This window comes from Fundulus heteroclitus, chromosome 21, assembly GCF_011125445.2.
Source record: "Fundulus heteroclitus isolate FHET01 chromosome 21, MU-UCD_Fhet_4.1, whole genome shotgun sequence".
In the NCBI taxonomy this organism is placed as follows: Eukaryota; Metazoa; Chordata; class Actinopteri; order Cyprinodontiformes; family Fundulidae; genus Fundulus; species Fundulus heteroclitus.
The window spans coordinates 35,777,805-35,798,976 of record NC_046381.1 but is presented as its reverse complement, the minus strand read 5'-3'; the positions used below and the strand labels follow the sequence as shown (position 1 = coordinate 35,798,976).

The 21,172-nt window shown below is 43.5% G+C and overlaps 1 protein-coding gene across 3 annotated transcripts in view; it reads left to right on the top strand.

Moving 5' to 3' along the window:
- Positions 1-21,172, top strand: part of LOC105935331 (guanine nucleotide exchange factor VAV3) — a 114,785-nt gene that overhangs the window by 71,357 nt on the left and 22,256 nt on the right. For all 3 annotated transcript variants that reach the window (XM_036125070.1, XM_036125069.1, XM_036125068.1), the window contains exons 11-19: positions 674-742; positions 1,838-1,924; positions 2,015-2,100; positions 2,456-2,588; positions 7,720-7,829; positions 12,473-12,574; positions 16,363-16,454; positions 19,158-19,180; positions 19,865-19,883. In XM_036125070.1, the coding sequence (XP_035980963.1) occupies positions 674-742; positions 1,838-1,924; positions 2,015-2,100; positions 2,456-2,588; positions 7,720-7,829; positions 12,473-12,574; positions 16,363-16,454; positions 19,158-19,180; positions 19,865-19,883 (721 nt within the window). The remainder of the gene's footprint in view (positions 1-673; positions 743-1,837; positions 1,925-2,014; positions 2,101-2,455; positions 2,589-7,719; positions 7,830-12,472; positions 12,575-16,362; positions 16,455-19,157; positions 19,181-19,864; positions 19,884-21,172) is intronic.

Genomic DNA, 21,172 nt, shown 5'->3' with positions numbered 1-21,172 from the left:
CCCTCTTCGGACCGGTGTCGCGCCAAACGCCGCTCCCTCAATAAGTCCGTCATGTACGCCCCCCCCCCCCCGCTATCAGCAGGGCCGCTCCCATCCTCCGTATCTGTGTGCGGATGCGGGGAGGTCGGAGCGCAGGGCTGATAAATAGGCCTCTGTCGTTCCTGCTGGTGATAATAACGGCCAGGTTGAGCTTGACTGACACCGGGGATTTGAGCAATGCCGGGGGCAGGACGCAGACACTGTATCTCCCTTAGTGTGGCCTCATGCATGCAAGGCATCCGTCCTTATCCTTCACCGCCGAGGTCTAGATGTCTTGTTTACGCTGCGCTGCCGCGCTGGCAAGTAATTTCAGATACAAACTGGCACGCATGCATACACCTCCTATAGACACACACACACACACACACACACACACACACACACACACACACACACACACACACACACACACACACACACACTGTATCTGATTTATTTTAGGACCAGACAGACGTTTTCATTTTCTTTCCAGGGCGGAAACCTTCATTTTACATGTTGCATGCACCGAGCCTTTGCAGCAGGATAACAGTGCTTATCAACGTTTTCATGCGCGCTTTCTTTTTATTTGTCCTCCGTTTTTGTGGTTTGCAGTTTGTGATTATTTTTTTATGTTTTTTTTTTTTCTGTTCAACAGGAGCTGGTCAAACACACCCATGACGCCTCTGAGAAAAGTAATCTACGGACGGCGTTAGATGCGATGAAGGTAGAGCCGCACAATCCTCCACCGACGTGCACTGAGAGGTTCTAACGTTATTAACAAGAAGGGATATATTAATGGAAAATAAATTGTCAGGTCTTAATAAGATATTCCACTCCTGAAGCTCTGAATGAATACATTTAATTACCTACCTTACACCTTTACAGACAACTTTTTTTCCTATTCTTCTCTGCAGTATAGCTCAACCTCTGTCAGGTAGGATGGAGGGTGTGTGTGAACTTTTTAAGTCGTGTCACAGGTTGAATTTAGGTCTGGGCTTTGACTGGGCCATTGTCACCCAGATATTCTCCAACTTCACCCGTTCCATTGTGGCTCTGCCACTGGGTTTAGATTGTTTTTTTCCTGCCGGAAGGTGGAACTAAGCCCCAGTTTCAGGTCGTTTGCAGCCTCTGACGGATTTTCTTCCAGGATGGGCTTGTATCCGGCTCCATCCATCACTCCCTCACCTCCACCTCCTACCCTCTTGCCCTTCCCTGCTGATGAAAAGCAACCCACAAGATGACGATGCCAGAAACGTGTGCCAGCGGGGTCGGTGTGTCAGCATGATGTGTAGTGTTAGTTTCACCCCCCCACACAGCATTTTACACGTGAAGCAAAATGTTCTATTAGCCTTATCTGAGCCGAGCGCCGTCTTACAGATGTTTGCTGTATTCCCTACATGGCTTGTGGAGACTTCACACAGAACTTCTTCAGGCTTTCTCTCAAGAGTTGCTTTCTTCTTGCCACTCTTGCATGAAGGCCAAGTTTGAGGAAGGCCTGGCTGATAGTTGTCCTGTTGACAGTTTCTCCCTCCTGAGCTTACGCATCTCTGCAGCTCCTCCACGATTAGGGGCTTCCACGGCCCTCTTTGCTGAAGCTCTGATTAACGCCGCCCCCCCCTGCCTGGCCGGTCAGCTTACGTTTCAGTTTTTCTATTTTCCAGTTGACAATTCTGCCATCAACCCGAGGTTGATCACTCACAATAATTCCAGTAAAATACATTAAGGCACAGCAAAACTGTACAAAGGCTGGAAGGAAGTGATCACTTTTGCAAGGCAGTAAAATTTAAACAGACTCATTGTCTTTGGATTGTGTGTGCAGGACCTGGCGCAGTACGTCAACGAAGTCAAACGGGACAACGAGACGTTGAGGGAAATCGATCAGTATCAGAGATCCATTGAAAACCTGGTAGGTCCACAGGAAGCGGCGGTGGCCATGCGGTTTTCCCACACCGCCAGATGAAAGTAATCTCCCTTTTCTGTTCTTCTGCTTTTCCAGAACCAACCTCTGGGCAACTATGGGAGACCCAAAGGCGACGGGGAGGCGCGGGTGGCCTCGGTGGACAAACGAACTAAACAGGACAGGTAGGATGTCAGGCTAATGCAGACAGTAACCTCACAACAGGAGGAGGGCTGATGTTGCTGCATGGCAACCTTCCAGAGGATACATAGGCTCAAGACAAAGCGTTGATGCAACCGCACCTGTTTTCCCCCCCCACTCAATGATGTAATTGAGTGAACTGCGCTGTAGCGGATGGATGTCATTACGGTCATTTTCCTCCCACCGTCGAAGCTCCAGGATTAAAAACAATCAGATGTATTTTAGCTGCTAGTATGAAAGATAAGCTATACAGGATATCCTCATTTCAAAACTAATTATAGCACAACAGGCTGATTCAAACATGCAAAATCAGAGATTATGACTTGATTTCTTCTGCAGGCATATTTTCCTGTTCGACGCTGCGGTGATAGTTTGCAAGCGGCGAGGGGACAACTATGAAATGAAGGAAGTGATCGACCTGCACCTCTTCAAGATTACCAACAACCCAACGTCGGACAAGGAGAACAGAAAGGTGAGGGTGCACACAGGCGTCGTTACCTCTCTGCACCGGCTGCTTACTAACAGCACGCTGTCTAAAGTCACTAACATAAACGGTTTGCCTCACTAAATCAGTCCAGTTTATCATCAGACATTTAAAAGGACATGATAGGTTGGTTAGCTGACTGCCTGATCCTCCTGAAGGCATAACTGTCTTAGAGACTCATAAAGGTTTGAGAAATGAGCGTCAGCCAGTGATAGAAACACATTAAGCATTAATACTGAGAGTACATTAGATTCTAACAGGAAAACATCTTACATGCGGCGCACTGTGCAAAAATGCACCTCTTTGAAAGTTTGCACCTCTTTAACCTGCACCCAGGGCCTGGCAAAAGTATTCACCCCCCCCTAAAACCTTTGCATTTTATCATAGTCCAACCACAACATCAAAGTTTAATGTATTGGTATTTTTTTTTCGCAGACAAACCCAATGCAACTCAATACTGTGAAGTAAGAGGAAAATTATACATGCTTTTCAATATGTTTTACCAATGAAATCTGAAGAGGGTGACGCTCAAATGTACTTAGCACCCTTTACCGAAAAACCCCCTAAATAAAACCCTGTTCAACTAATTGCCTTAAGACGCGACCCATGTTGTGAAACTCAGAAAACGTAAATGCGACTGTTCTGGGAAGACCGTGGGAATTTCCTAGAGAGCTTTAATCATTAATCAGATAAATGATTAATAAACACATAGTAGCACTGGAGGAGCTGCACTGCTCAGACGAGGGAATCAGTACTGTAGATCTTGCCAGATCTTGTAAGAACTGTACCATTGTTGAAAGAAAGCCATAAGAAGCCATATTTAAAGCCACAAACCATGTGGGAGAGACATGAAATATATATTTTTTTTAACCTTTTGGCCTACAGACAAATCACTGTATGCGGTTGCATGTGACATTTCGCATCACCTGGGACACGCCATCCGAAATGTGAAACTTGAATCTGTTGGCAAGAGACTCTACATATGCTGTTCTCATTAATCTGCCATGAAACAAGTCTTGCTACTTTTCAATTTGGCTCCGACTCTGGAGGTTCTTGTTTCAGCAACGCTATTTGTTTTTTTCTTTGCTGATTCCCAAAGTCAGACGTGATGCTGTCAAGATTTTTATGCTAATTACAGGCCAGTAAATCAGCCGTACTTTGGCAAAAGGCAGTTCATATTCCACATCAGAAAGAATGATAAATCTTCCCACAGCCCTCCTTTTAAATGCTTTTCAAAACTGTTAAAAACACGAGTTTAAACTTGTAGTTTAAATGTGAACGTCTGTTTCGTATCATCATGAAAATGCAGTAACACTGAATATAAACGAACGTCTCTCTGAGAGACTTAGCTTTAAATGTTATACTGTCCCACTTTAGCTGTGATTCACTGCCGTTTCAGAACAGCTCAAAGAGCTTCGGATGGTATTAAATTTCACAAACAGCTGCGTGCCACGTAGGCCGTCGCAGCAGGACACGGTCAAATAGGCAGTTTTATAGTTTTGCTGTAAAATGGATAAAATAATAAGAAAATTGCACTATTAACACGCTGCAAAAAATAAAAGCAACAAAAACAAGCACCGCCTAACGAGTCGTCTGCCGTAACGACGGCGAGTTCTGCGACGTCAAGCCCGTTATTGCCTCTTTACGGCTGAGTCAGCAAAGCTCGGAGACCACGTTGGACTCTTGACAAACCAATTAGTAGAGCTATTCCTGCATAATGAACAGCCATAACCGTTTGTCAGATACACTCAGGTTCATAAAAGTGAAGGAAAATTAACTTAACATGCTTCTTTATAGGGTTTTATAAGCACCTGTAACAGTCTCTCCACCCCGCTGCCGCCTTCTGTGCTCCGAATCCCCCAGTGGGCTCCTAAAATGAGCTACACGCAAAGACCCTTTCAGGCTCATAACAGGAACAACAAAATAATTAACACAAAACAGTCCTAAATAATTTGGTACATGCTTGTTTTACATTCTCTTATTCGTTCCCCCCCCCTCCGCATCCTTCTGAAACAGTGTCAGACTGGAACAGCCTGCCTCCTCCCAGATGGTGCTATCATTAAACCTCGTTTTGGGCCTGACTACTCTTGTACACACAGTGAATACAAAGCGCCCAACTGGGGAAAAAATATTGCCAATCATAATGAGGAATGATATCCAAGGCGTGCCAGGAAACATTGATTTGGGTAATAATGACGCAGTAATAGCAGACATTAGCGGGCTTAGACCCATATGGGCTTACAGGATTGTATTTATGAAGGTTGCAGCCGCTTCGGCGTCGTTCACCTCTGACATGAAGAATGTAATGCGTTTTCTTTCGCTGCTATATTTGTTTTAGCTGTAATGGAGATGATAGCGTCTGCCTGAAGGTAGCAAAAAAAAAATGAGAGCCGCCACCGGAAAAGCAGTGTGTGAATGCAGATTATCTGGAGGTTTTGCATACAGACCTAGGAAACAAAAGGACCTTATAAAAGTTGAAATAGTCAATGGTCAACAAAGCATAGCCTAAACTAGATTTTTTCTTTATAAACTATGCTTAAATGACTTAGTATTTGTAGTACCTTTTTAGTACTTTTAGCTTAGTGTTTTAGTTTTTATTCAAAAACAGTTTTTTTGTTAGTTTTTTACAGATTTATTTTGCTTTCCTGCCTGGCAGTTGGCTAGCTCAAGAGCAGTGGTGTTCAAACCATCTGCCAAAATTGGCAAGTTGAAAGTATTCAGGAGGCCTATTTTATGAGTTAATCCAAATTAATTGCATTTTTTCCGTTAGCCTGCACGCAAAGTTTTTTTGCATGCAATATTTTCATTATACAAAGTAGAAAGGAGCTAATTATTCTATGTCCTAAAAAGGGATTTAAATGTTTTCCTCAATAAAAGAAAGTTTTGGTTTCTTAACATTATTAGGTGGAAGGTTTTCTATTTGTTTTGGTCTGGATAATGATTTTAGACTGTTCCCTGCACAAGAAACCTGAACTTTCTTGGAAAACCCTTGTTGCATTTAGCTAAGGTTAACAAACGGGTGACCAAGTCGGTCTTTCTGTAAAAAGCTGCTGGATCTTTGTGACCCGACTTAGTATTATATTAAATTAGGATGAAGGCAAAAAAAAAACATGGTTAATAAAAGAAAACTACTTTGTCTTGTGTCTAACATTTTGTATTTAAGAAGGTCTAATCCTAAAATCGACAAAGGTCCGCTCTATTTGTTGAAGGGGCCATGTTTGTATTGTTCTTGACATTATTTCAAGGGTCCCAAATGGCACCTGCCACGTGCTTTGGTCGCCCCTTATTAAGAGTCAGCTAGTAAAATGGCAAGCTCAAAGTTTCCATAATAAATCCAAGTTATTGCTTATTTGCCTCTGTTCCTTTCTGCTTATGAAAACAAACAGCTACTGTATATGGGGGTTTGGCTGCAAAAACTACAAGCTAAAACTGTTGTGCATAACAATAAAACATCCCCAAATTGTTGCCAATTTGTATCTAAGATAATTTAAATCATGCATAAAAAAACCAAGACAGTTTTGACTTTAATTAAATTAAATATTTCATTTAACGCTGGTCCATTATTGGAGATAAAGTAAAAGGAAACAAAGTTTAGATGTACATGCACAATACAGTAGTAAGCTAGCACACAAAACATCAACATAGTGATTAAAAAAGATGATCTACACCCTCGCTTCTTTCACAGGATTTGAGACAGCAACTAGGTGCTGCAAGAGGCTTTAAATGCTCACCAGGCAGTGTAGGAGTTTGATACTCAGCAGCACACAGGTGTATGCTAACACATTACCAAGGAAGGCACCCATCATTGTCCATCAATCTGGGAAGCATTACAAGGCCAGTCTGTTGAGAATGTTTGCGTCCTCTGACATAAAACAATATAGCGATAGGTAAGAGGTATGCAGTGTTGAATATAAATGAACAACACACCTTTGGAATTAAGTCATTTGGCAATAATGCCCAGCCCCATGTTTGGAGAAAACCAAACATGGCTCAGATTCCTCAAACCAACTATCTAGCACAGTGGTGGAGGAGTCATGAGCTTGTTGTACGGCCACAGGACTTCAGCACCTTGTAGTAGATTTTTTTTTTGCCCATGAGCTCCTCGGGACAAAGTGCTGGACCTTTCATCCAAAAGTTAAAGCTCGACACAACAACTGCAGAAAGTTACCGAGTGGCTGAATAGGAAACCGATCAAGGTGTTGCAATGGTCTAGTCAAAGTCCAGACTTCAACCAGAGTGAAATCCTGTGGTGGGACCTAAAGATAGCTGTGAAGATATTAACATCGGCAACAAACTGATGCAATGTAGCTCCTCCACAATACTGCTAAAACAGAAGCTATTTTTTCATTGGTCTGCTTAATCTTTCACTGACTTTATAATGAAGAGCAATAGTATTTTGGCAGCAACCTGTGCACACCTCCTTAAACAAAACGATAGAACAGCTCTCATGAAGGGGCAGAAAGAACAAACAATGTTTTTCTCTTTACAAATCGGCAGGAAGATTCTCTCACTACTCAGTGTAGGTCCTGGTGTCCACTGGGAATGCCCGCGTGTTGCAGTGCTTTTCCTTTTTCTTATTCATGCGGTTGAAGAGACGTGCCGCTGCTCTTCTCCAACCGCACAGTGAACCCGGCTCAGTTTAACCTTGATTGCAGAGCGCCAGACGTTCAAAACAATGACCAGCGGTCATGAAAAGCGCATCCCACCAGCACCTGCTTTGCTGTGGCGTCTAACAACGCAGACGCCAGAGTGGACCCAGAAGCTAACGGGCTGATATTCAGCCTTTAAAGTGATAATTGTAGCCGATTACAGGCCCACTCGCTGCCTGGGTCTGTGCATGCCGTTTGAAACCCAGCAGCGACGTGCCACAGTTAACTCGCGTTTGTTTTTGTTTTTTTTCCCCTTCTTCCCCTTAACACTTTTCCTCTGCATCGCTTCGTTTGCTCTCCACCCCCTCTGCCTTTGGGCTTGCTCTCCCCAAGGCATCCCTCCTTCATTTTGCATCCCTTTGTCACCATCTGTCCTTCTGCCTCCTCTCCGCGCTGCTCCGCCAGCGCGTTTGCTCGCCGTTGTTTCATCTTCCCATCTCAAACATGTTTCGTCTTCTTTTCTGTTGCAGTGGTCCTACGGATTCTACCTCACTCACAACCAGGGCCAGAACGGCTTTGAGTTTTTCTTCAAAACCAAAGAGCTGAAAAAGAAGTGGCTGGAGCAGTTCGGCATGGCCATGTGAGTGTCTCCGCACGCGCGCGCAGCAATGCGGTCGTCTCAGCCGCGTCCGTGCACGCCGCTGAGGCACAATGCGTTGCTCGTCCTGTTATTCTAGTCTGCTGTACTTAAAGCGTGACGCAAAACAAAAGTGACACGAAGGAGAGGTCGACTGGGAGACACGATCGCACTAAACAATTGCGGTCAGGTAGATTCGTCTATTTTTGCATCTTGTCAAACTGCACTGGCCAGTCCTTGTCCTGGATTGGATCCAAATACTACAAAAAGGGACTGATAAAAATAGGTGTCATAAAAAGAAACCAAGAAAGCCAAGAAAAAGAGCCAAGACAGAAAAAAAAGTGCATCATTGTTCTATTTTACAAAGAAAAACTTCATAGTTTTGGGAAATGTTGCTTTTTGCTTTTTAAAATTTCTTTTCTAAAACAAATGAAATGTCAATGGTAAGATTAGCTTTAAGAGATGAGACAACTGCAACAACATTAGCGACACAAAATAAAGTATTACTTCTAAACGTCTAATAAATGACAGGGGTACGTGTGAATTATGGCAGCAGCTGAGCAGCACGCGGAGGAGACATCAGGTGAACTCTGTCTGTAAATGCCACTGACAGACACTGGCAGGCGACAACAGTTCATTGTTCTCGGTGCCGAGATGTGACCTATCGGTAACTTGGCCAAGATTACGCCATCTGTTGCTGACAAGCCTCGCAATCTTCCCCTTGGATGATATCGTGGATGCGGCCGAATGTACAGAAAGGAGCTGGAGTGTTATTTCTGCTGCCATGTCCAGGTGAAGAGCATGTTAATGTAGTTGATGTATTTTTGCTGTTCCTTTGTCTACATTAAGGGATTATCAGGCATAGTTATGTACTTCCTTTTCTTCCCTCTTTGTTTAGCTCCTTTCCCACATCTTTACCATCACCTCTCCCACTCCTGCTTAGGCCTGCATGGTGCAGCTCTGCACAGCTGGATGGAGGCGCTCAGACCAACAGCACCCGCTCACTGGGCTGTTTGTGCCCGTCAAGCTAACAACAAGCTAGCATTAGCTTATGTTTTCTGGGAGGCATACTACTAAACTTTCGCAGACACAGGAGATTTACCGACCTTTTTATGTTGCTAACAAGCATGGAGGCAACCATTATTTTGACAACCCTACTATTTACTATCTTAGGTTTCACTGTTAGTGGTGCATACGTTTTTATTTTTTTATTTTTTATTTTTTACAATAAACAATACTTTATTTAAGAGTAAAGCCTGGTTAATGCCAGGCTTATAATACAGTGCGGGAAACCCTGGGTTTACTTCCTTGTATTGCAAAGATTCCTTCTGCGGTGAGTTTGTCGTAAAGTGAGGAAATGGTGGAAGGCTAATGTCTGCTGACACTCAGCGTAATTCCATTAAAACATTAGTCGCTCCCTTCCAATGGCCTTTCTTAGTGTTATCTATGATAATTGGCTGCAGCAGCAGTGCCTTGGTCACACAACTTTAACTTGAAGTGACTTTTAAGGGACAAACTAATGTACATCTTGTGAGAAAACTAAATGTTGAAGAATTTACAGAGCTCACTAGTCGTGGCGATTGTTGGTGGCCAAACAGCATTTTGTAAACTACAGTTGTGTAGTGAGGCCATCATGACTAAAACACTGTTCCGAATATGGATAGAAAGGGGAGATTTTTAGCTGCTTCCATTCACTTCTCCGGTGATTTAATGCAATATAAAGTAGAGTAGTGTTGTTACACAGTTGTTAGGAGGAACAGAGGTACCAAGGCCAAATGTGTTTTTCCTCCCACATCTGATGAGCTTACTGAGTTTTAACAACATAACAACAGAAGAAGGTAAAAAGGAAAAGAGGGAAAAGCAAAACACAAACCCACAGTTATTCTATTCCTCGCTGATAACTCAGCTACCTGTTATTCGATTGTTTTGTTGCACCCGCTGCTGTTATCAGGCAGGCCTTTTAAAATGGGTATAGCAAAAAGAAACCAGTCACATACGGTTTGTAAGAAATACGAAAAGCAACAAGCCCTTAGAGGAAGTGCAGATGAAGAAGAGAAAGTGTTGGTGTGAGACTGAGAAAACAGGATCTATATGATTACCTTGTGAGGCCAAATTAACACGCTGCTAGAACAGCGAGGTGTTGCAGAATAAATCACATGTTCTCTTTCATTCTTGGTTTCCAAACCACTCCCTGTGGTGAAGCGTTTAGTCACATAAAATATACATTGCAACTTAGTGAAAATGAAATCACACTGGTTGAGCATTTCCTGTTGAGAGAAGAATAATTCAAGGGGTGCGTGGGTGTAACAATACATCGAGCTCCGTCGGCAAGAAGCTGCACAATATCACGAAATTAACCAATAGAGTGAACGGTTCACAAAATGAAAACATCAGCATAAAATATTCCTGTCCAGGTTTGTTTATTCCATGTACTGATTTTTATTCTCGCCTTATTCTCAAAATCAACCATTTCAGATATTTGAGAGTCTGAACAGATGATCAAATGCGGTCCAGACTCAATAAAAAAACTAAACGAAAGCCCTTAGCTTAGCACCAACAGAAAGCTTCACACCATAACCTAAACTCAGTGTTGTTAGCAGTTAGCCGGTCAGGGTCCTCTCACACCCGCTACAAATAATTTGTCTTGTCGGTCACTCTCTCACCACTTCCTGTTTCCCAGGAAGTGCTTTAACCGGCTTTAATAACTGAAATAACTCTAAAGAACTCTTTCTTAGTTAAAAGTCAGCTGGACAGCTCGCCCCTTCTTGCTGTGTTGTGCTTGTGTTGGAAGCCTGTGTCGAGCATCTTCTAGTTACAAAAAACGGGTAGGATTTGCCAATTGTGGTGCTCTTAAATTAGACTTAGACTTAGACTTAGACAACTTTATTGTCATTTTGTATGCACAAAGTGTGTACAGAACAAAAATTTCGTTTGCATACAGCTTGAAAGATCAAAGTAAATTGCAGTGAATTTCAGGATAAAGATGGAGCAGCGGTTTATGTAAACAATTGAAATGTAAACAATGTAAAAAAAATCACAGTAAATTGCAGTAAATTTCAGGATAAAGGTGCAGCAGCGGTTTTGTGGCTTCAGCAGTTCCAGCAGTTCAACAGTCTGATGGCAGCAGGGAAAAAGCTTTTACAGAACCTGGTGGACCTGCAGCGAATGCTGCGGAACCTCTTCCCAGAAGGTAGCAGGGAGAACAGTCCATGATGGGGGTGTGAGGGGTCCCTGATGATGTTACGGGGTTGGGACACACAGCGCTGTGATGAGATGTCCTTAATGGAGGGAAGAGGAGCCCGAATGATCCCTTCTGCTGTCCTCACCACTCTCCTCACGTTCTTCCAGTCGGCGGCACTGCAGCCACCACACCACACAGAGAGGCAGCTGGTCAAAATGCTCTCTATGGTGCTTCTGTAGAAGGACTTGACGATGAGCGGGGGCAGGTGGGGTGGAGGCTGCACCCAAATTAGCACCCAAATTAGCAATAGAAGCCCAACAATATTCAAACTTTTAAGACAACATGTTCACATATAGATATTTTACAGCACATGCTAGTTCAGTGAGATACGGGTCATCAGAAAGCAGCCATAGTTTTAGAAGCACAGCAGCCACATTGAAGACCGAAAACACGGGGCCGTTTGGCGACCTCCAGCTTTCCCATCTGGGATCCAGGCTTCAGGAGGCGCTGTGTTGGGTTTCTAACCAGGAACCTGGAGTATTTCACCTGTGAGTGCAAGTAAAAGACAATATAACAGCTTTACAGGGTGCTGGAAAGCACTTGATGAAAAACATCTTGGTATTAAAAAGATAATCTTAATACAGTTGGAGCACTTTTAAGTTCTCTGAAGTTCGGTCTGCAGAAGTAGCGACTGCGTCATCACACAGTGCAATAAAGGCACAGTAGACAGAAAAAAAAAAAACAGGAAAGCTCAGAGAACTTTATATGGGCTTTAAGTCATAAAAACGGCAACTTTCTGGTTTAAAAGCGTTTTCCATCATGGCCATGCTCGACCTATTTTCCCCAGAAAAGGTCAGTTTGACTAATTATTGCAGCTTCCAGGAAAGCAGCTGCACATATGTAAACAGTCAGCTCATGCCTGAACACTGCAGCGCCACAAACTAAAGCAGATTGGTGAAAATCCGGGGAAACCTTGGTGTCTTTTTGATCATTATTCCTCGCCTTTCTTCTGCCTTTGTTTGTCTTTATCCTCTCTACGCACTGCACACACAGACACAGGCTTGCATCCGTGTCCCCTGGGGGACGGAGGCAGCCTCTTGTGTTCACCTCGGGAGCAGACCTCGTCTGTCTACTCGCAATCCTCCCCTTTCCCCACTTCAAAGAAGCGTATCGGCGGAAAAAGGCTGCCGCAGCCGCGCAAGAGTTTGTCTGCCGCAATTAGAAGTAAAAGGAAAGCAGTGTTGCTCTTTGCCTTCAAATGTGACATCTTTATCCAGCCCCCTGACAGCTCGAGCGCTGAAACAAACTGGCTTACCGAACACAAAGACGTTTTGGGTTGATTCTGTTAAAAATCTTCTAGTGTGTTTGAGTCTTCCTGCAGAGGACTAGAGTTTTATTAGAGGTTTAAAGCTTATGTCTAACTCTTCTCTCTCTCTCTCTCTCTCTCTCTCTCTCTCTCTCTCAGATCAAACATCCGTCCTGAGAACGCAACCAACAATTTCCACGAGTTCCGGATGCACACCTTCGAGAGAATCACCTCTTGCAACTCGTGCCACTTGCTGCTTAGGTAGGAGCGCGCGACGCCATCCGGAGCAGCAGAGAACGTTGTCAAACAGAGAGGCGCTTTAAACTGCTGTCACGGCTCCTTTAAAAAAAGGCCCCCGGCTCTCCCCGTTCCTCTCCGGTGTACCCAAACAATCCGTTCGCCAACCTCCTTCTCTTCCTCCGCTTCACTCGCACAAAACTCCTTTTGAGTTCGCTGAATGGTGTCGGCCACCCAAAGGACCCGCGCCTCGTGGTCGCTCCCGCAGCGGGGACGACTGAGTGGTTTCACCTACAGAAGACGAGAGAGAGAGAGGAAGAAAAATGTCTGTCACACTCCGCCACTTCTTCAAGGCGACGGATGGGAAGCGGGGACAAGATTATTGCTCTGTGACACAGAGCCTGGCGAGGAAAGGAGGCTGTTTTTCTTTCCTGTTCTTTGTACTTGTAGCCGTACTGTGGGCGTTAGTTTTTTTTTGAATACTAGTTGGTAAAAAGTCTGAAACGGCCGCGCGGATCTGTCCGAAGAGAGTCGACTTCTCAATTAAAACGGTCAGGTTAGACAACCTCGTTTGTGTGTGGGGGTATTTATAAGATTATCCCATAGGCGATGTTCCAGATAAAGTTTCCCACAAGCCATGTAGGGGGACACTGCAAAAAGCTGAAGCTAACCCTGTTGTCGTACATGCAAAATGCTGTGTGGGGCCGACAACTAGCACTAAGCATCACTTCTAACATTCACATCCTTAAACATGGCGGTGGCAGCATCATGCTGTGGGGATGAAACATCGCTACCACTCTAATACCCCTGCATAAAATCCAGGTGACCTGTTTGGTAGTTAAAGTCCACCTTCGACACACACACACACACACACACACACACACACACACACACACACACATACACACAAACACAGTCAATTTTACCTATATAGCACCTTTCTCAAGCTTCACGGTAAAAATACCGGAAAAATACACATTTAAAAGAACATTTGAAAATGCATCATTGCAACAAATAGATAGTCATCGCAGCCAAGGGGCCGTTGAGTGTGAAATGCTTGTTAAAGAATGTCTTGAGTTGAAGAGATTTTAAAACAGGGTTGATGTGGATAATGTAAACATCAAGCTAGAGCTGCAACAGAATGGTTTAGATCAAAGCATATTCATGTTTTAGCTAGGATATCTGCAGCAAAACCTGATTTTTTTTTTCCCCCAAGGAAAACTGCATTACCGGCGCAATGAGTGAGAGGTCGATGAGTGCGGACTGGAGCATACTGCACTTTTGCAGTTTTTGTATAAAATTTTGACCAGGCTGTTTAAATGTCAATCATGCACACACGTATGTTGGTCTCACACATAGAATCTTGACAAAATACAGCGTTTTATGGTTGCAACTTTTAACAAAATGTGAAAACGTTCCAGAATGGTAAACTCTTTTGCATAAATAGTCATCCCTCCGGTTTTTTAGTGCTGCGTCGCTTTGGATTCCTTACCCACATCACCAACTTTAAAGCTATTGTTTTGACAGCTAACGTAATTGTTCCTCACCTCTTTAGGCCGAGCTTACCTTAAACTTGTTTTCAGTCCAGAGAGGTCTACATCACACTTTCCTTCTTATATGGCTAAAACGATTAGGACAGCATAAAGACCATTCCCCGATAGAATATGTGTGTGGTGGCTGTGTGCAACCAAACAAAGGCACACAAACTTTGATATAGTTGCATTCATCTCATTCTATAGGAAAAGTGCATTTTTTTTAACCACTCCCATTTGACTATTTCAGATGCCCTGATTTGAATTATCAATAAGCCAAGGCAAGGTTTAGTTTCTGAGTTACAACTATAAGCTGTTTTATCAGTCTTTACATTTACATTAGGATCAAATATACAGTAAAATCTATTCACATCATTTTCTGGACAAGAGAACGTTTTTCTGCCCCTGTGGGTTTAAACGTCTGCCGTCAGTGTGAGTAATTTTTAAAAACAGAATTCTCAGTCCGCGGTGAGAAATCAGAGTTTACTTTTCACACACAAGGAAAGTGCTTTTAGAGCGTCTTTTCCCAGAATGCTGTTGGGTTAACATAAATGGTAACACAGACTTTTGTCTTAGTATGTCAGCGCCCTGTCAGGTTTGCTGTCAGTACTTCTGTTTCTATATGAGATTTATTTTATGTGAAATATAAAAATGCTGATTCGCAAATGTCCCCTTAAGACAAATCGCACGTCTCTCCAAACTAGTTCATATGGATACAGAAGTCAATTTGGTACAAATGAAATTATAAATACAGTCATTTCAAATAAATTACAAAAGCATACTCAAAGCCACTCAAACTGTAAGCTTTTTCACAAAGGATCGTAGAAAGGCACCCACAGAAGGAATGGTTTATTGACTTTTGTTTATTTGGTGATGACAGACATTGAGTAGAGCTCTGAATCATCGAGGCGACTGATGCGTGAAAAGCTTGCAAGCTCTTACATGTAGAAATTTTTCAGAAAATATTTATGTTCACCAACTTTCAGGCTTCACTGCCTGTGTGCCAACAGCACCTTTTTCCAAGGGAGCCATAAGCTCCCTGCTTAAGTATGGTCGGATGGAGCTAAAGATTAAATACAAAAGAATTGTTCTTTCTGTTCCAATGCAGCTTTATGCTAGCTTATTATTAGAGATTAAACAGATAATTAGTTAGTGGAGAAGGATTAACTTTTTTTTTTTTAGGGGCTTCTGATGTCGTTACAAAAACAAAAAACAGTGGATGCCGTGTTTTACTCCCATATAGTTGGGAGGCTTTAAGAGTGATTTGTGTAATTTGATCCCAGCATAAATATAAATGATCCCTGTCGGCTTCAGAGGTTTGTGAGAGAGCATCAGTGAACAAACACCACTCCCCGCTCCAGGGTTTGTGTACGCAACAGTATCTCAAGCTTTGTGCATCTCACTTCTTTTGAAAATCAAAAGAGTATAACATATTTAAGTCTTATCAAATGCTAAAGAGCTTTTAACTTATCCAGGAGTGTCTGTCTGATACATTCATGAAATTGCACAGTGATGTGCATCGTTCTATAAAGTGAACACTATCTGTCTTTTTTGACTCGAACATTTAAATCTCGTCAGATGCTGAGGACTATTTGCACGTTATGTGTAAATTCTGAGCTGTTTGTCTCCCCAAAATTTCATTATGGTTACATAATTTTAATTCTTGATAACTGCAAACCTATCAAGACCCAGCCGTCCAAAAAAAGGAACTGGGCGGGGGCAATAAGAGCATTAATCAGAGAACTCACTGTGACTCTGGAGGAGCTGATATGATCTGCTGCTCAGGTGGGAGCTTCTGTCAACACAGTTATTATGCATACACCCTGCATACAAAATGACGGCCCCTGTGTGTGGTGGAAAACTAACATAGAACTTTTTTCAGAATGTCAAAACGTTCAAGGGGTCTGACTAATTTTTGCAAGGGACTGTAAATCAAAAAAAAAAAAAAAAAAAAAAGTGAGAATTCGAATTTGATCCATAGAAAATCTGCCTGACAGCTCAATCATAGTCCAAAATGTCAAAGTCATGGTGGCAGAAGACGGAGCATTGCTGTAAGCATAAATGTCACATCGTATAGCAGTCCTCCTGGTATGGCAAACTGAGCACAATACCGCATTTCTGAACAAGATAAATTCTGCTTCCAAGCCCGTCTGCTTAAACTGGACAGGAAATGCGGCACGGCGCTAAATCCTGCAGTCACCCTCTTCCCTGAGAGTCGCAGGAGCTGTTTTCTCTCCTGCTGTCCACATGGTCATCTGTTGTCGCTCACTGTCTCTGCAGGGGGATCTTTTACCAGGGCTACCAGTGCTCCAAGTGTGGTTTAGGCGCCCATAAAGAATGCCTCGGACGCTTTGGCTGCTGTGGAAAAACAGGTAGGTGCTCCCACGTCCCCTCTCTCTGAGCAAGACGCTTCTGGAGAGGCCTTAAATTGAGTTTTATAACCTGAAGTGCCGTTTTATTGCAGAACATCATGGCGGTAATACGCGGCGCATAAAACTGTTGTGTAAAACTAAAAAAAAAAAAAAAAAAAGTGGCTGGTTCTAACAAGATGAGAACTTTCAACGTGACCTTCTTTTCTCTACGTTAAGGTCAGCCAAACATTGGATCAGAGTTTGGCATGCAACATAAGCATAGCTTTTTTTTCTCCTCCTGCAGCTTCCCTTGGTGTTTATTTTTTTCCCCTTTTAGCTTTTAAAGGGAATGTCACTGTCTGTCGCCGCGTACGTCTCCCAATGCCTAACGGTACTTTTACAGAGGAGTTTCCACACAAAAAAAAAAAAACTTTTCGTTACGTCCCCGCGTGTCTGTCACTCAGCTCCCTGAGCAGGCACGGTGACAGCTCTGAGAGAGGTGGAGGGAAAACTTCAGACAGAAGCGAAAAAGAAAACAGGCCTTCAGAAACCAGCTTAGCATGTCCGTCGAGTGTGTTTATGTGAGGCGGCGCGTCTGTGGCAGAGAGAGCGTGAAGAGCTGAGAAGAAATGAAACTTTGGTTTCTTTTTCTTTTTTTTTGTTTCAGCTCCTTTAAAGTGCCCGCTTGTGTTCTTGCAACGAAATGTTTTGACACTCGGGCTGAACCCGTAAGCGCCTTCAACGCAGCGCGCCGGCGGCACAGCTCGTCGCGCTTTTACCGCCGCGTGTTTGCATTCCCCGTGGCAAGCCGCCACCTCCTGTTGGACCCGGCATCCGTCACGGCGCTGTCGGGTCGCAGAGGCAATAACGCCGCTGCCAGGCCCACCTGGGCGCCGCGTTTGCGAGAGGAGATTGGGCCGACGCCGGCGGTTGGAGAGCGCCGGGCTGTAATGGCTGGGATGCTTGTTTGAATTTGCCCTCTCATTACTCCAGCTTTACTTTTGGGGGTTGCACACAGAAAACCTAATCCTGTGCGAGCCTTTTACTGTGTCTGAAACTTTTCATGCATCTACAGTGCCTCACAAAAAGTATTCATACTGTTTGAACTTGTTGATGTTTTGTATTTTTCCTCTCCATCGCTGCCACTCTAACAACCCCTGCATAAAATCCAGCAGCCCAGCTGACCTGTTTGGTAGTTAAAGTCCACCTTAACTAGTTTAATCTCAGTCGAAATCCAGCTGTTCTTTGAAGACTTAAAGGTTCGTTAGGAAATAATATTTCAGGCGTTAAACAGAATATCATTAGATCCCTCATCTGAAAATCTAACGTGCATGGCAGAAGTGTAAAGCGATAAGTTGGTGAAGAGAGCCTTAATAAGAGAAGCAGCCAAGAAGCCCGTAGTTACTCTGGAGGAGCAGCAGAGATTCACAGCTCTGAAGAGTAAAACTATCAGCAGGACAACTATCAGCCTTGCACTCCAAACATCTTGTCTTTATGTAAGAGTGGCAAGAAAGGCAGCCATATAAAGTCCTATATTTACCGTGCCTTAAAACGTGTAGGGGACACATTACACATGAAACGTCAGATGACAACAAAATGTGACCTGTTAGCCTACGTGCAGACACCTATGTGGGGAGGTAAACACAAAGCATCTCCATGTGTTAGAATGGCCCAGTCAAAGTACAGTCCCTGTCTAATTTAATTGAGAATCTGTGGCAATAGTTGAAAATTGTTGTTCACAAAGGCGTCTGACCTTATGTTGCCCTTCCACTTCCTAATGATGCGCTACTGTGTGTTGGTCTGTCACATAAAAAAGCCAATAAGCCCTTAAGTAACATGAGAAAATGCAAAAAAACAAAACAACAACAAAAAGAACTATCCAAAGGGCACGAGTGCATTTGCAAAACATTTTATCTGCTTAGTCATAAAGTTGCTCCGAAGTTGTTTTATTGGTTGCTTTTTTTTTTTTTTTTTTGCTACTTGGCCTCAGGATTATTTCATTACTAACCTCATAAGGAAAGCAAAAGCAGATATGCAGACATGCACGGCGGGCCACATATGAAATGGAAGCGTAATAAAGAACGGACAGCGGGGCATCGCTTCATACAAAATCTCACACGTGTTCGTGTGACTGAAGGATGAGGTTTGTTTACCTGCGTTTATCTCGCTTTATCGGCCCCGGTGCTGCCCGTCTGCTGAGCAGGTCAGGGTTCAGGCTAAGGGAACAATAGGCCCGCTGAGGAAGGCGTGTGCGCATGCTGGCACTAAAAGTAGCGCCCAGACTGGTGGCGGCCTGCCAACTGGCGTGCGTCTGGCTGCGTAGGTATGTGTGTGTTTATGTAATTGTTCTCTTTGCTCAGGTGTGGTTCTGCGTGTGTGTGTGTGCCTAGCTGAGCGCGTTTGCGTGTGTCTTAGGGAGGGAGGGGGGGGTGTAATCCGTCCCTAAGGGAGCCAATGAGAGGAAGCGGTGGAGCAAAAACCACAGGTCTGCTCCCTATACCTCTCTCCGCACACACACACCTCCCCCCCCCCGCCTCGTTACCTCCTCCGTCCCGGCTGTCAGGTAGTGGCAGCGCTGCAAAACAAAGCGAAGCGTGGTCAGACGCGAGCGTCCGCCTTTTCCACTAATGAGGGAGTGTTGCCTTGTTCCGATGAGAGCGTGCGAGTGTTTGCGTGCACCCACTAACCCGTCATTCACTATGCCTGTTCTCAAACTTCTTTCAGATTCCGGCTCCGTCAGAACTCAGGTGAGCTTCGTGTGTGTGTCCGTGCAGACGTCTGTGTGTGTGTGTGTGTGTGTTTCTTTCTCTGCAAAGCTTAGCTGCACTTTGAAGGCTGCTCTCCTCTGCAGCTATTTGCCAAGTAGACTCCAATTGACTTCAGTTACTGCAGCAATACCTGATGGCGCAAAGAAAAAGAAAAAAAAAACGGAGTGTTTTCTCTAGATTTAACCCGAGTCGCTGTTTGTAGAACTACTGTGTGTTTTTACTTTTTATAATGTTTTTTTTTGCTCTGTGCTGCAAAGAGCACTCAGCTTCTCTGCTGTCAGACGCTGCACTAATGAGAAGTGCTTGATTCTCGCTTTAACTGCTATGAAACTGGAAAGACTGCACACAAGAAGTATGCAAACGTGTGAGCTTTATTGATCTTGCTGCGATAAATAAAGATGCCTTGCTCTCTGCAACTCCGTCCTGCAGCCGTTCACATTGCAGCATTGCTACTCTGGCCTCTGGGTAAGAGCAGGCCAGCTTTAAATAGGAAGAACTTCTACATTTGAAACCCAGCTAAAAAGTTGATGTCATCCAAATGTTTTGGATGTATAGGAAATGAAGCTGACATTGTGTTTTACGCTAAATGTTTGCTCTTAGAATAAACAGATCAGCCTGCTTTGTTCTCAGTGTATTTGTGTGTGTGTTTTTTTTTCTTCACAGGGCAAACATCGAGATCCAGGTAAGCAAATTAAAATGAGATATATCCTCCCACTCTGCACACATGGTTGCGGTACATTCCCTCTCTTACTGGCATTGTTTATAGGAACAGACTGTTCCCTATAAGACAAATGATCAGATGTCTGCATGCAACTCTGCAATTTAAAAGTGCTCATTAGCACGCAAGGCAATAAAAAAGATTCAACCCCATGGCTTTGAAAACATACCAGTAGTCGTGACTCTGACTAGTTCCAATTCTGTTTATTATAATTAAAAACCAATGAAAAGAATCACGTAGATTCATGAGTAAAATGTCTGTCAAACACACAGAGTTAGACACCCCGTGGTCCAAAACAAGAAACAGACGGGTGAGCGGTCAGTCAAAATCCAAAAAGTTTCATTATTTCTCTGATCAGTGATTGCCCCTAGCTAAGGCCTGTCAGCTTACAGCTGACAAAAACACCCCTCAGTGTGGAAGCTGTGGCAGAGGAAAGAAGGCTAAAACTCAGCTCTCTTCATTTTCAGTGCATTATTTAAAACGAGGCAAGAAAACCATATTTTCTAACACAGGTCAAGACATCTCTGTAGTTCATTCAGGCTTCAAGAGAACAAGAGAGAGCAAGACTTTGAGCAGATAACAAGAAGGAGGAGCAAAGTACAGCAAATTTGTTCCATTTTATCCTTTTGACCTTTCAAATTTCCTTTAACAGCCTGTTAAGAATCTAGGTTAGAAATGCTGCTGTTTTATTCTCCACCTGCTAATGGCACCAGTTCTGCTAATCAATATCAGTGTGTATATATATATATATATATATATATATATATATATATATATATATATACACCCAACACACTACTGTAAGAGTAAGACAATGCAGCACATCCCTGCATTTTCTTCCTAGGATTTCTGTTCTATTCTTATGTCTAGCTCCCACTCTAGTTTTCTATGTTTCTGCCAAAGAGTACGACTAACACCAGGCATCACCGCATGCGTACTGTGTGTGTATGGCTGTGTTTCACTCAGAACCTTTAATCGCTTATAAACTGGTCTTTGGCACCCAGTTTTTCCACCCCTCCATCCATTATGCTGCAGAAAATGATTTCTGACTGAAGATGCATTAAAATCAATAGGCATTTGATTGGCCCGGCACCTCTGCCTTTTATGAAATTTCGCCGCTTCTCTCTTTGTCTATTTTCAAAGGTGCACTAACATGTGGCTTGTCCTTGTGAGGATGAGAATGTAATTCATGCCCCCGAGACTCAATTCTCCATGGCCCCGTGTCTTTAGAAGTCCTATTCAGGCAGGATGGC